At 40.9% G+C, this 14,166-nt stretch overlaps 2 protein-coding genes across 4 annotated transcripts in view; one reads left to right on the top strand and one right to left on the bottom strand.

The window, feature by feature from the left end:
* The window catches only part of LOC109034966 (uncharacterized), a 157,206-nt gene that overhangs the window by 67,330 nt on the left and 75,710 nt on the right, over positions 1-14,166 (top strand). The gene's annotated exons all lie outside the window — the stretch shown is intronic.
* The window catches only part of Miro (mitochondrial Rho GTPase), an 87,206-nt gene that overhangs the window by 35,008 nt on the left and 38,032 nt on the right, over positions 1-14,166 (bottom strand). For all 3 annotated transcript variants that reach the window (XM_072306466.1, XM_072306464.1, XM_072306465.1), the window contains 4 exons: positions 9,732-9,852; positions 4,551-4,743; positions 1,427-1,565; positions 188-318 (listed from right to left, as the gene is read on the bottom strand). In XM_072306466.1, the coding sequence (XP_072162567.1) occupies positions 188-318; positions 1,427-1,565; positions 4,551-4,743; positions 9,732-9,852 (584 nt within the window). The remainder of the gene's footprint in view (positions 1-187; positions 319-1,426; positions 1,566-4,550; positions 4,744-9,731; positions 9,853-14,166) is intronic.

The raw sequence follows: 14,166 nt of genomic DNA, 5'->3' as shown, positions 1-14,166 counted from the left end.
AGAAAAAAGAGGACTCTCATGATCTACTAAGGCGACTCCTTTCACTTCTTGATAGACATTGTGACTAATCAATGCCCTGCTTATCACATTAAATCCGTGACTTAGCATAAAACCACTTTTGAATTTGAAAAGTATTTCGAAATTTCGAGAAACAGTAAATAAAACAGAGTTTCGTACAAATACTTACTGCGCTTGTGACACCAATGTGACTTCGACAAAGCTCCGTTTTTCCGGCAGACTTTGCCCCAATCACATGACAAACATACACATTCCTGGTTGACTGCTTCTTTAATAGGTCTAACTTCTTCTCACGGGTAACTGAAAAAACACAAGAGAAAAGTTCCTATGAAACAAGCTGTTTCAGTATAAAATGAGGGAGGTATTTCCACACTAGTCACGTAATTAATAGTTATAAAAAAAATTATTAACGCACTTACGGCGACTTTCTGTGCCGGCGGCCGCGTTTTGAGCTATCATCATCATCAGTGCGAGTGATGTGTCCTCTCAGATTTGTCGGACTTTTTCCGGGAAATTTATAAAATCCCTTGCTAAACTTGTCAAAAGATCTATATCGGCCTTACAAAAAGGTCTGCGAAAGCTAGAGGACAGGAGCATGCGCATCACATCAAAAATCGCGAAATTACAAGATCAGCAGTAACAGCGCTTTTGGGAGGAGGACCGCTTTAATGCCCCCAAACTAATCCTGGTGAAGGAAGTCCGTGCTTCTAAAAAACGGCACATTAGGTAGAACATCTTTATTTACAAAAATAAAGAGAATTGTTATAACTTAGAAATTCCTCCGCCAAACACGTTATTTACCGCCTTGAAATCTGGCAGCCAGGACAACAGAGGTCCAGAGCCCGAAAAATTGGAGAAGATATATCAGTCGCAACAATGAGTCCTAGCTCAAAACGTTTCACAAAGAAGAAAGAAAGAAGCAGAAGAAATTCTACAGCGGCTCAAAGTACATGCCTGGACGCCATTTTAAATGGCAGCCATCTTAGATCAGCCACCATTTTGGAAATGCCGCTTCGACTCAAAACTCTTAAAATATCATCTAGTTTGACCTCCCAAAATGGCAAAGCTAAATCACGATTTAAAGCATTTGGCCCTTTTTTGGCACTAAGCCAATGTACTAAATGGGGATTTACAAAATTATTGTCTCTAATTGAGTTGATTTTACCCAGCGGCCTCTATGGACAAACCGATTAGAAACCACTGTTTTTCCTTGTTCCTAGAGGGTCTTTAAGAATACATGGGAAAAATACCCAAACTTTTTTCACAAGGCTAACCAATCCCTCTTATATTAAGCAGAATTGTACTTTAAAAACCATTTTAGACTGAATTGACGGTTAAAAGGGACATAACTGCTCCTTGACTGCATTCCTTTAAGTTAAAGCTGATGATTGCAGTTGAAGTAAGGTACCTTGTACAGCTGTCAGTTGCGTTTCTCTGTCGTGATGATACAAATAGCCAAAATACGCTAAATATTCAAGAGTAGTTTCCACATCGAACATGGTTGTCAAAGTCCAATAACACAGCCATCCGTGTTGATTCAACCAACCCTGTAATTAAAGATAGGTAAAAGGCTACTGATAACGTATGAACTGTTTTCTATTGTTTCTGATGGTGTTAACCAATTATTAGTTCTACCAAAGTAGTATTTCGAAGTTAGAATGTAAATAGTTGAAAACGGTAGGTACTGAAAATAATGTTTCAAATTTAACAGTACAAATAGAATAACTCCTCCACACATGGCGTAGGTAACAACTGAATGATCGAAAATTAACTACAGAAGGTACTTTTTGAATCAAAGACGGTGCAGAAACTTCTGATCACTGCCCCAAATTCGATTAGTCTTCTCCCCATTTTTAACTCAAATTCATCATCGCTTCCCCTGAAGACTATAAAAAAAATTATTTCTTCAATTTTCCTAAGACAAGATCTTGAAAATTGCATCACTTTCCATTCTTTCCAGATATCTTGATGAAATCCATAAGACACTTGCTGAAGAGGTGATAGAATTTATTATTTATTGTTTCGTTGTGCAAGATTTGACTTAGCCATCTGCAGACTTATTGTTGAAATTAAAAGACAAAGAGAAAGTGGAGCAATCCTATTGATTGAAATAAGGGGTTGTTATAGACTAAGGGGAACATTAAAAGACTGACTACATGGTTTTCATGGGTTGCCATTGGTTAGTCTAATACTTGGTAAAGGGGCCTTGTCCCTAGACTACACCTGAAAGAGTTTCTTTTGCACAATGTGCATGAAAGCTACCTACAGAGCGCAGGCATGGCTACAGCTGCTATGAGCTGGGTTTTCTAATCAGCGGCATCAGCTGATAACTAATAACTGAACTAAACGAAATTCTCTATCTGACTCAAAGAACTTGCCGAGATCCCACTCTATCTGGCGGGCTGCATATTCCCGAACCCCGCGTGAAATGTGAAATCCAGGTTAGACCCTGACCGCAGCTCCCTGTGCGAGTTTATGAGACTCCTCGGCAGCGACTAAAGATCACTTTATTTGAATGAAAATTGACCAAGTTATGACACTTTTAATACAGATTGTAAGAAAATACCCTACCGTTTTTATCAACTTGTTTATTTTGGTCTTACTCATCAAACTTTTCCGGTGATCTTTCACCAATGAAAGCAACTTGGCAACAAATGCTAATTGGTTTTTTTTATTCAGAGGGCATGGTTTATTAGCACTTTGTAACGGATAAAACCACAGTGGACAGCAATTATCATTCCAACGTTCTGACGGATTTTCGCAAGCACGTCTTGCGAAAACGTCCGCAATTGGCAGAAATGATCCAATAGGACAAAGCGCGTCCTCACCCCTCGAACGCCATCATCAATTTTATGTTAAAGAATGGAGTTGAGACTACCCGCTGTACAGCCCCGATTTCGCTCCATGTGACTTTTAGTTGTTCCTGCAATTAAAGAAAGCTCTTTGCGGCAAGCAATTTGAATCAAAGGATGCAATCAAGAACTGAGTCCAAGCATTCTTGTGATTCAGTGAATATGTAAAGGCGGTACCTTTTAGTTGTAAGGAAATAACGCATGGTACTTTGACAGTACTTAGACAGCATATTACCTCCATGGCCACTTCTCAGCTACATTAATTGCAGCAAAACCTCAAAAAAACCATTAGAAACTTCAAAAGAAATTTGGTCCCACGTTTATCTTATAATTCACTGCAATTTCCAAAATTTGCCCTAACTTGTCGAAAAATTTGAAATAATGTAGAAGTATTCAATAAATGACAACAATAAAATTTAGACTTTTCTTTTCTTTTCATGAAATTAAAACAATAAACCTTCTAAGTGCAAAACTCTGAAAGAAACAAATCAGAAAGTACTAATTTTTTTGGCTACCAGAAGAAGAGGGAGGGGGTAAGGGTGGGTAAGGTTGCCTCCTCCTTCTCAAATTCAAGAATGCTTTTAGCAGTAATGGTGTTTCGTCAATGTAACTTCCTCAAAATCTTAAAGAAGATATGAAAATGTGTTTATAATGAGAGGCTCCTAGATCTGAGGAGACTGGTGAGAGGAGGGAGAGATTTAGAGGGGAGGGGGGCAGCTTAGGAGTGGAAAGAGAATTTGTGGCCTTGTTTATAGAAGAAAAAGTATGAAAAACATGACATTCTTCAAAAAACAGAGAAAAAGCATTGTAGCTATCAAATAATCATACATTCTCAATACCCGCCTTGCAGGCTCGGGCTAGGCATTTGTGAAATGGTTAGTCATCTAAAGGTTAAAGTACATAAGAAAGCACTAGTTTGTATTTTCATCATTGGTAATTTAGTTTAACTGCTGTTCATCGGTGTGCTCGTTCATTAAGACATGAAGGGAGGTCAAGGACAACTCCAAGTAAACCCTCGGTCCATCCAGTGTAGAAATAAGACTAAGACCCCGATTCGTCAGGCGATTCATATTGGATCGAGACTCCGGCTATGCTGGCAGCATATTCCCGGGCCTCGCAGGCCTGGGTTCGTCATTCTAAGGGTGGACATGAAAAAAAAATTGCTGTGCCTAAAAAAAAATTAGCAAAATTTTTTTTTTTCAAGAACTATGTTCTTAGGGGTTTTTGTAGAGCTATTTAAGAAGGACAGACTTCTCTGACAATTACAGCTGCCGTGGCGCGACAAATAAGAAGCCGCCAGGCCTCATAGACCAGGTTCGTCATCTAAGGGTTAACGTGAATTTACAATGAATTACACAATGACACATACATGAACAAAAAACCGTCCGATTGAAAACGAAACAATGATTGCTTCAATTGTTGACAAAAACTATCTTGGCAGAGCGGGCGCACTATAGCCAAGTGTCGCCGAGACATGACACGGTCCGCGTCGAGGTACACAGGACGATGCGATAAAGGCTGTAATATATGCGCTCGGCAGAGGCGCGTGCACATAGCTCCTTAGACCATTGCAGCCACCCGCTCCTACCAATGGAATCGCTCAATTTTCCCTATGACCTCCTTGTCCATGATTTTGTCTATGAATTTAAATTATCAGCCTGCAGATATTAAGATATTTACCTGTTGATTTGTGCAGACCATATTCCTTAGCTCTCCAGTCCAGGGAGGCTCAGGACATACAGATAGAAGGCTATTTAATTCCGCTGGAGAAAGCGCGGCATCATTATCCCTGTCATATTTGTCAAACAAATTAGAGAGAAATTGTTGACCTTTATGCGTCAACTCAACAGAGCAGCCCACCGGAACATTTAGACTGAAAGAAAAATTTCGTAATCTTATTCAAGAGAAACTTGGAAAAAACAAATAGAAAATTCCTAGCAGTGGCTGAGATGTAATGAGATGGAAGTTAAAGATAGTTGTTAATTCGCAAGAGAAAAAAGCTGGATGATGAAGAGAGATGAAGCAGAGATGACTGATGCACCTGATTCTTGACCTATTAATGCACCGGAGCAAAACTGATTAAATAGCCTTGCTTTTTTCACACTCATGAAAGAATGACCACACAAAAGCAGAACTGTTATCATTTGTCGTTTCAAAGTTGTGCTTTTGATTTCGGATCTATTCCTGTGCAAATTTGAATTATTTGAAATGAGTCCTAAAAGGAAATATTTAAATGATTTCCCGAAGTGATATCCAATTAAGAAAAACAATTGCACATTGGTGATCCACAACGAGTGCTTGAGCCCCCCTACCACCGATACGAGGGGAAGACAAGGATTGCGATTCTCTCTCCAGCTGGCCGCTCCTGCGTGAGTTGCCTCATCCATTAAGAAGGAGAGAGGAAACTGATGTCTACTCTCACTTTTATCCTACAGCAATATAGCATGGCAGGCAGCAAGGGTGTAGGATGTTCTCGATCACGTGATCATGACCGCGTGGCAACTCGCATGAGAATAGGGAAAAGCTGTAAAAATTGCGGAGGGCTTTTTCTTTGTGACCCATCGCAATCGATTTGTAAACAGCTTACATTAGTCTGGGGGCATGTGTTCGAAAATTAAGTCCAGAATGCACGTTCATGAAGCAAGTTGCCATTGTAGCGTAATTTCTCCATTTTGGTTCCTAGAAGAAGAAAATATTTAAATAACTCTCCGATTTTGATACCAAGGCCTCAAAAACAAGATGACGGCCAAAATGGCGGCTGAAAATGGAAATTTTGGTAAAACGTCACAAAACATTGAATGAGGTGTCGATTCTCGCGTTTTTGGGGTCCTAGATTCCAGAAAATTTGTCAAATAGACCCCTCGACCCATGGAAATGCCCAACATCCAAGATGGCGGCCGATTTTGGCTCTTTAGCGGCGAAAACGTCAAATGCGGAGCAAAGAGAGGAGTAAACACTCTAGACATATGTTTTCGAGGTCGCTGATTCCGCTGATTGAAAATATTTCATGCCAAATCGGCGTGGTTTGGTCCATGTGAGGCCAAATTTGGCCACCATTTGGGTTAGAGTTTCTGATACTCCGTGGCAATAGCGCTGTTCAACAACAACAATAGTTGATAAAAATGTCTCCTGGACGAGATTAAGTGATCCCAACATATTTTGAGGCGCTAAATCTAAATATAACCTCCGCTTTTACCATCACCCTCAAATTTTCAGGGAGAGCCGATTTTACCCAGAAAAACGGTCATTGTTGGTGTTTTAGTGATTGTTACTCTCTGCAGAATTAAGGTAAATTTTTTCTCACATACGAGATAAAATTGTTCCGATGTATTTTGAGCCAATAAATCTGAAAATAGCCTGTATTCTTCCCTTTCACCCATCAGCTTTTCAAAAAAGCGACTTTTTCTCGGGAAAACAAGCAAAGTAGACGTATATTTGTAATGCATGCAATTCATTTTTACAAATTTTCCTGAACCTAATAGATAAATGCTTATGTCTTTGAAGCTGCTGAATCCGAATATGACCTCGGTTCCTTTCATCACCCTCAAGTTTTCCGGTAAAGACGATTTTTCTGATCCTTTTGTAAAAAAGCTTTTCCGGACTCAAAGTGTTTTCCGGTAAAGACGATTTTTCTGATCCTTTTGTAAAAAAGCTTTTCCGGACTCAAAGTGTATTAAGTATACATTTTAAAAATGTCCTCGATGTCCTACATCAAACCTTATGTATTATGAACCGCTGAATCCGAATATGATTTCAAAATTTATTTATTACCCACCATTTTCACGGAAAACGAGCTTTTTTTTGTACTTTTGCAACGATTTTCCTACTCCAAAGAGTTTAAGAAATTTTCTAAGATCCTCTTTAAGTCTCTCCTTGGTGATGAAATTTAGTAAACAAATATGGCAGCGGTCCGTCACAACGTTGAGAGTGCCGAACCCCCGAAAACGCATCGCCGCGGTGGAGGTTCGGGGTTCACCAACGAATTCCAACGATTGACCGCCCAAGTCGCCAGTCGGGAAAACTCCTAAGGAATTCGTATCTCCCACCATTCTTTGGAAAATCCGATTTTCTAGGAATATGGTCGCCAGAAAACCAGGAAAAAACAGGAAAGTCAGGACCATTACGCATGAAACTTTTTTTTCACGGTTTCTTGGAATATACGACCTCGACAACATATTACGAGAGGATTTACTCCTCTCTTTCCGCCGCATTTGACGTTTTTGCCGCAATGGGGCCAACATCGACCGCCATCTTAGATTTTGGGCATTTTCGTGGGTCAAGGGGAGGGGGGAGGGGTCTGTTTAATAATTTTTCTGGATTCTACGACCCAAAAAACATGAGAGCCAACAGCTCACTCGATGTTTCCAACATTTTAACCAAAATTTTAATTATCAGCCGCCATTTTGTTTTGGGGCCTTGGTATCAAAAATCGGAGAATAAACAAAAGATTTTCTCCTTCTAGAAACTAAAATGAAGAGATTAAGGCATGGTGTCAACTTGCATCACGAGCGTGCAGGACATGCACACGGGATGACACATGCTCCCTGACTATCAGACTGTTAAGTCTACTAAAACTCTTCCGAGCGAGCTACTTTTGGGGGAAGGAAACTGTTAGGCGCGTTATTTTATGTAGAGGCACAATTGGACTGCATTTTGCAATTTGGAACTGTAAATTCTGGCCCGGTTTAAAAACAATGTATGTGCCATTAGTTTCCCTATGCACATAAGTGTTTTTTCAGATGAGACAGAATTTATAGTTCCAAATTGCAAAATGCAGTCCAATTATGGCAAAACATAAAACTTTGGGGAAGGCAAATTATAAATTGAGGAATGCTAAGAACTTTCTGCACCCCTGGCAGACAGTAATTTAGAGGGTTAAGGGACTCTCCACTCTCCCTTGTAGTTTAAAATCGCAAAAAAAGTTCAGCAAAGATGTAATTTAATGTAAATAAAATAGATGTAAGTTAAACGAAGTTATTAAAGTCGGGATAGAAAAATTGTGCAGAATGAAGCAAGTCCCGAGTTTTGTAATAACCGGTTCTCCTGAATATTTATTAGAACATGGGACCGAATGATTCTACCAATTAAGCGGGTTATTGACTTACCTAGATACAAAGTTATCAAGGCTTCACTGTAAGAAGGCCAAAACTATTGGTGTTACTCCAATCTCTCCAAATAGTTTAGGTTGGCAACCTGCTTTTTGTATGGTCAGTTGCGCGACTTATGTGCGTGGTAACCTTTTTTCGTTTATCTTCAATAAAATGGCAGGTCAACATATAAGTTCAGAGCTCCACTTTTTTTTTATTTTATCAACGTCCTGAATAAGTTTAGGTGAAGTTTAAGGTGCAAATGGCACTTTGCAATATGTTATGGGTCTTCTTCCGTGTTTAGTGTGTCATTTTTTTTTTACTTTGAAGAAATTCGTGATGTCGTCCGGTTGTATGAAGGCCTAAAAATTCTCGCCGCGCCGCGTGTTCGTGATTCGTGAACGTTTTACCTAATTAAGGTAAAAATTTACAAGTTGCGGGATGTTCTTTGGTCAAAGAGAGTTACATTTTAGCACCCCTAAAATTTTCAGGGGGACCCCCTTAAGAGGGCAACGGACCCCAACATTTTTTTCAAATGGGAAGAACCCTTTTGTGATACCTCGTTCCAAAGAGCATAAAAAATACAACTTCTCGCGCAAACTCGAAGTTCAAATCTAAAACCGTTTCAAAATGGCAGCCGGTTAAAGTTCAAGATGGCCGAAAATCTGCACCTCGGTTTTTTGTAGATGGATTTGCGCGAAAATCAATATCTAGAGGTATTTTGACAGAGAAAGACGAATTTAATGTTAGATTTATAAGAAAACCAAAATTTCTAAAACGGCCGCCTGTTAAATTTCAAAATGGCCAAAATTTTTTTTTTTTTTTTTATAGAAATCTAATTTCAAATGTGTTAATGTCATGCCAAAATACCCCTAAGTCCCAAGTTTCGGCAAATCCATCAGCAAGAAACCGAGTTGGCAATTTTTGGCTATTTTGAACTTGAATCGGCGGCCACATTAGAAATTTCGGTTTTTTTTAAAAATCTGATGTCAAATTTGTTTTTCCCATGTCAAAATATCCCAAGATACCAATTTTCGCGCAAATCCAATGATAAACAACCGGTATCAATTTTCGGCCATCTTAAAATTAAACTGGCCGCCATTTAGAAACGGTTTGAGGTATTGACTTCAAGTTGTCGCGAGAAGTTTTCTTTACTTATGCTCTTTCGAAGGGGTATCACAAAGAGGGTCATCCTATTTGAAAAAAAAAAATTGGGGTTCGTTGCCCCCTCAAGGGCCCTAAAATTTTTAGGAGGGCTAAAAAGTAGCTCCCTTTGACCTAGAACATCCCCCAAGTTTCAAATCTTTGCCTCGATTAAGTAAAAAGTTAGAGAGGGTGGAAGGGACTTTTGGATTCCCCTGTATGTATTTACACATGAATTTGAATGGCATATATTTTCGTGCTCTTCATGAAGTCTCAGGGCTGGGCCCGACATCATGGGAGAATACAACAGTGTACTTTCTTCGGAAAATACACTAAAAATTACTTATCAGCCCTGCATTTCTCAACATTGGTACATAGAAAGGTTGATTACAAAAGCACATTGTGCTCAGGAGGTTGTAAGGAGCATCAGATCAAACACAAACTAGTGCCAATTTCTTCATACTCTGTGTGTAGTCTTTCCCTCATGGTTCTAACACGTGGATTAGTTCACCATATAGTGTTGCTTGTGAGATCGAATATTATTTGCATCCCTGACGTAAATGTTAAAATCTTCTTTTTTAAGTGCAACAATGGGATGAAGGAAAAGTAAAAACTTAGAGAGAATAATTACCAAGGATATAAAATATCCTTTGACAAATGCAGATCATTTGTGTATCCAAATTTACGTAAAACTGCCCAGACTGTGTGGCTTCGTCCTCTTTGCATGAACAAACAGTGAAGAAATTGGAAACCTGAAAAAGTAGAAATTAAAATTAGGGCATGTCATCACTCAAGAGTTGGGGGAAAGAAAAATTACTCGAAAATATTTAAATAGGGGTATTGATAATAAATTTGATTTCAATTTTTGATACAGATTCATACAGACAATGCATTTTTACGAGAAAGAGAACAGAGCCATCAAGATGAAGTGGAAATCACCATAAATTATTAGGTGACACGTCCGACGCAAACCCCCAGGGGACGCTCGCACTACGCAACGCGTAACGAAAGGAAGAACCTCCGGTCCGAACGCGATCCCGATCCGCCCATCGGAGGAGCCAGGTCGTTTTTCCCGAAAACTGCTGAGGGGCCCCCGCGCCCCCTGGATAGTGAGATCGCTGAATCCGACCTTATGAGGGGTCGGCGATAGAGTACCTTCGTAGACCGAGTATGGCCATTTCTGTTCCGGTTTTTCATTGGTCGCGTGAAAATAGACTGACACGATGTTCTTACGGCCGTAAATAAACAAACAAGATGGCAGTTATCAGCAAGCAAGATTGAGGCATAGAGAAAAAAAAGGAGGTGTTTGCATTTCGGGCATCTTGGAATATTTTGATGACTTGATGACGTAGGTGGGTACAGCTGGGTACAGGGACGTCCCCTTCACACTGTACCCACCAGCGTCATCAAGTCATCAAAAAATTCCAAGATGCCCGAAATGCAAACACCTCCTTTTTTTTCTCTATGAGATTGAGGTTATGCACATATTACATCCTCCTGTGATGAAGGTGAAAGGCGATTAAACAATGTTTTCATGTGTTTTTCGTGTGTTATTCGTAGATATGCTAGATTAAATTGTTACTGCCGCATAATTGAAATTATTTTCAAATTTAGCTTCTTATCGATGTTACGTTGAGCCGCCATCTTGTTTGTTTATTGACAGCCGTAAGAGCATCATAAAGCCTGAAAACTCGTTGACCAATCAAAACGCGGCACAGTTTTCCTGTAGTAAAAAGATACGAATGGCCATACTCTGTCTATAAAGCTACTCTAGTCGGCGACGCAGAGCCCATCCGCAGACGGAACCGGGAGCCCGAGGAACGAACGAAAAGGCACCAAACCCGCGTTGCAAGGGAGGGGTGAGAAAAAGGGCCTTGGGGAGTTCAGCGCCCCTCCATGGAGGATGGGATCGGAAATTCCGAGAAACTTACGCGTTGTCCGCCCAGGAGTATCTGCGTACCGAATTCTCTAGCCGGCAGGACGAAATGGGCGGGCGCGACGGTGGTTTCCTCGAAAAAATAGACCGTGGGCCAGCAAGGGGTAACCCTCCCCCCCCCCCCCCCCCGTGGGAATTTTGAAGATGGTGATTTTCTTGAAGCTCTCAACTAGTAGAATAAGATTTTCCTTGTTTACGCGAATTTTATCGTGGTGGGGGGGAGTAGGGCCCCCCCTAAACCCCCCAAAATTGCTCAGAATTCCAACTTTTCCGCGAATTTTCCCACTTTTACCCGAAAAGGCTTGATTTTAGGGCAAAACTCCACATAACCATTCTGAAAGCTCGTGAAATTCTGGTCTAGAAAAGTCTTAAGTGACTTTGACCAGGACCCGCGGTACCCCAAAATGGGGGGGGCTTTAATTGTCAAAATATCTCAATTTTCCGCGAAAATGACCGTTTCGCCGCGATTTCTCGCCAATAACTCAAAGAAGGTTGGTATTATCGTAAAATCGTTTACCCCTATAATAACAGAGCATCAATTTTTCATTCTAAGGGCGGCCTAACCCCTCGTGGAGGGGGGGGGCCCCCCCAGCAGTACCCACCCTATAAAAACCGTCAAGATTGGCCGCTTCCTTGAAGTAGCGTTATGCGCAAAAATGGGCGGCAAAATGAAAACAAGTAGCGTTTGTTCTGAGAGAACATCAATGTGGATTCTTGTGGGGGGTGACAGGGGGGAGGGAGGTACATCCTCCTCCCTCCCCCTCCCCCAAAAAATAATCACGAAAAACGTTAATTAAACGCGAAAATTCCACTTTATAAGACGACTTCAGGGCTTGTCATTGACACGCTAACACTAACATAATTTAACGAGGGGAGGGGAGGGGAGAGGGGTTAACCCTCCCCCCTCCTCTCCCACCCCCTCCCCCTCCCCCAAATAAATAATCACGAAAAAATTTAATTATACGCGAAAATTCCATACTCTAAAAGGCGACTTTCAGGGCGTGTCATTGTCACGCTCACACTAATATAATTTAAAGAAGGGAGGGGGGGGGGGTGTTAGACATCTTAGCCCCCCCAGCCAACATTAAAAAAGGGTGGGGGAGGGGTAATTTATAAACGTTACTTACTTAATAATAGGAGGGACGGGGCAACCTAGCTGCAGTAGGAGAATTTTAAGATTTGAAGGGATACGTAATTAAATCAGGGAACGTAGAGATACTATTTTATTTTTTGGAAATGACTGAAACTGAGGGGAGTTTATTCATAATTGACGGAAATGTACGTACTTAAGCTTATGTTAACATTTTTGAAACGTTTGAAGAATAGGCTTAAAGTGTATTGGATCGTTTGCCAAAGTATTCAATCATTCATTTGGTCACGGACAGATACTGCATGACTGCAGTGAACTCTGATTGACGAATAGTTATCAAGATAGTTCGACTCGGAAAAAGGCAAAATTATTTGAATGTTTGCTTCTCATTGGTTTGATTTTCATTGAGTTTGCAAGATGAAGTCAACTTCCACACCGTCAGCGGAGGTAAACAGGCTAGACCCATCTCCATGCCTTAAATATACTTTTCCCAGTGAGTATATTGGGTGTATTTCTTTTGGTTCCATTCAGTTAAGAATAGATCGATAAGCTGGCTCTTGTTTTCACACTTGCCTAAATTACTTTTCAAACTACGGGGTATTTTGGTTGGGGGTCCATTCGTAAAAAAGTATCCCTTAATCCCCCCCATAATCGCTTAATGTTTTTGATGAATTTATCACTGCAGTTTCTGTCTATGACCAAATGAATGATTGAATACTTTGGCAAACGATCCAATACACTTTAAGCCTATTCTCCAAACGTTTCAAAAATGTTGACATAAGCTTAAGTACGTACATTTCCGTCAATTATGAATAAACTCCCCTCAGTTTCAGTCATTTCCAAAAAATAAAATAGTATCTCTACGTTCCCTGATTTAATTACGTATCCCTTCAAATCTTAAAATTCTCCTACTGCAGCTAGGTTTCCCCGTCCCTCCTATTATTAAGTAAGTAACGTTTATAAATTACCCCTCCCCCACCCTTTTTTAATGTTGGCTGGGGGGGCTAAGATGTCTAACACCCCCCCCTCCCTTCTTTAAATTATATTAGTGTGAGCGTGACAATGACACGCCCTGAAAGTCGCCTTTCAGAGTATGGAATTTTCGCGTATAATTAAATTTTTTCGTGATTATTTATTTGGGGGAGGGGGAGGGGGTGGGAGAGGAGGGGGGAGGGTTAAACCCTCTCACCTCCCCTCCCCTCGTTACATTATGTTAGTGTAAGCGTGTCAATGACAAGCCCTGAAGTCGTCTTATAAAGTGGAATTTTCGCGTTTAATTAACGTTTTTCGTGATTATTTTTTGGGAGGAGGGGGAGGGAGGAGGATGTACCTCCCTCCCCCCTGTCACCCCCCACAAGAATCCACATTGATGTTCTCTCAGAAAAAACCTACTTGTTTTCATTTTGCCGCCCATTTTTGCGCATAACGCTACTTCAAGGAAGCGGCCAATCATGACGGTTTTTATAGGGTGGGTACTGCTGGGGGGCCCCCCTCCCCTCCACGAGGGGTTAGGCCGCCCTTAGAATGAAAAATTAATGCTCTGTTATTATAGGGGTAAACGATTTTACGATAATACCAACCTTCTTCGCGTTATTGGCGAGAAATCGCGGCGAAACGGTCATTTTCGCGGAAAATTGAGATATTTTGACATTTAAAGCCCCCCCATTTTGGGATACCGCGGGTCCTGGTCAAAGTCACTTAAGACTTTTCTAGACCAGAATTTCACGAGCTTTCAGAATGGTTATGTGGAGTTTTGCCCTAAAATCAAACCTTTTCGGGTAAAAGTGGGAAAATTCGCGGAAAAGTTGGAATTCTGAGCAATTTTGGGGGGTTTAGGGGGGGCCCTACTCCCCCCCACCACGATAAAATTCGCGTAAACAAGGAAAATCTTATTCTACTAGTTGAGAGCTTCAAGAAAATCACCATCTTCAAAATTCCCACGGGGGGAGGGGGGGGAGGGTTACCCCTTGCTGGCCCACGGTCTAAAATCCCTGAGGATTGGAGTTCTCCCATAGCTCTAGTGGCCTCCAATAACATATT

This window comes from Bemisia tabaci, chromosome 1 (assembly GCF_918797505.1).
Source record: "Bemisia tabaci chromosome 1, PGI_BMITA_v3".
NCBI classification, from domain to species: Eukaryota; Metazoa; Arthropoda; class Insecta; order Hemiptera; family Aleyrodidae; genus Bemisia; species Bemisia tabaci.
This window is presented reverse-complemented; position numbering and strand designations above follow the sequence as displayed.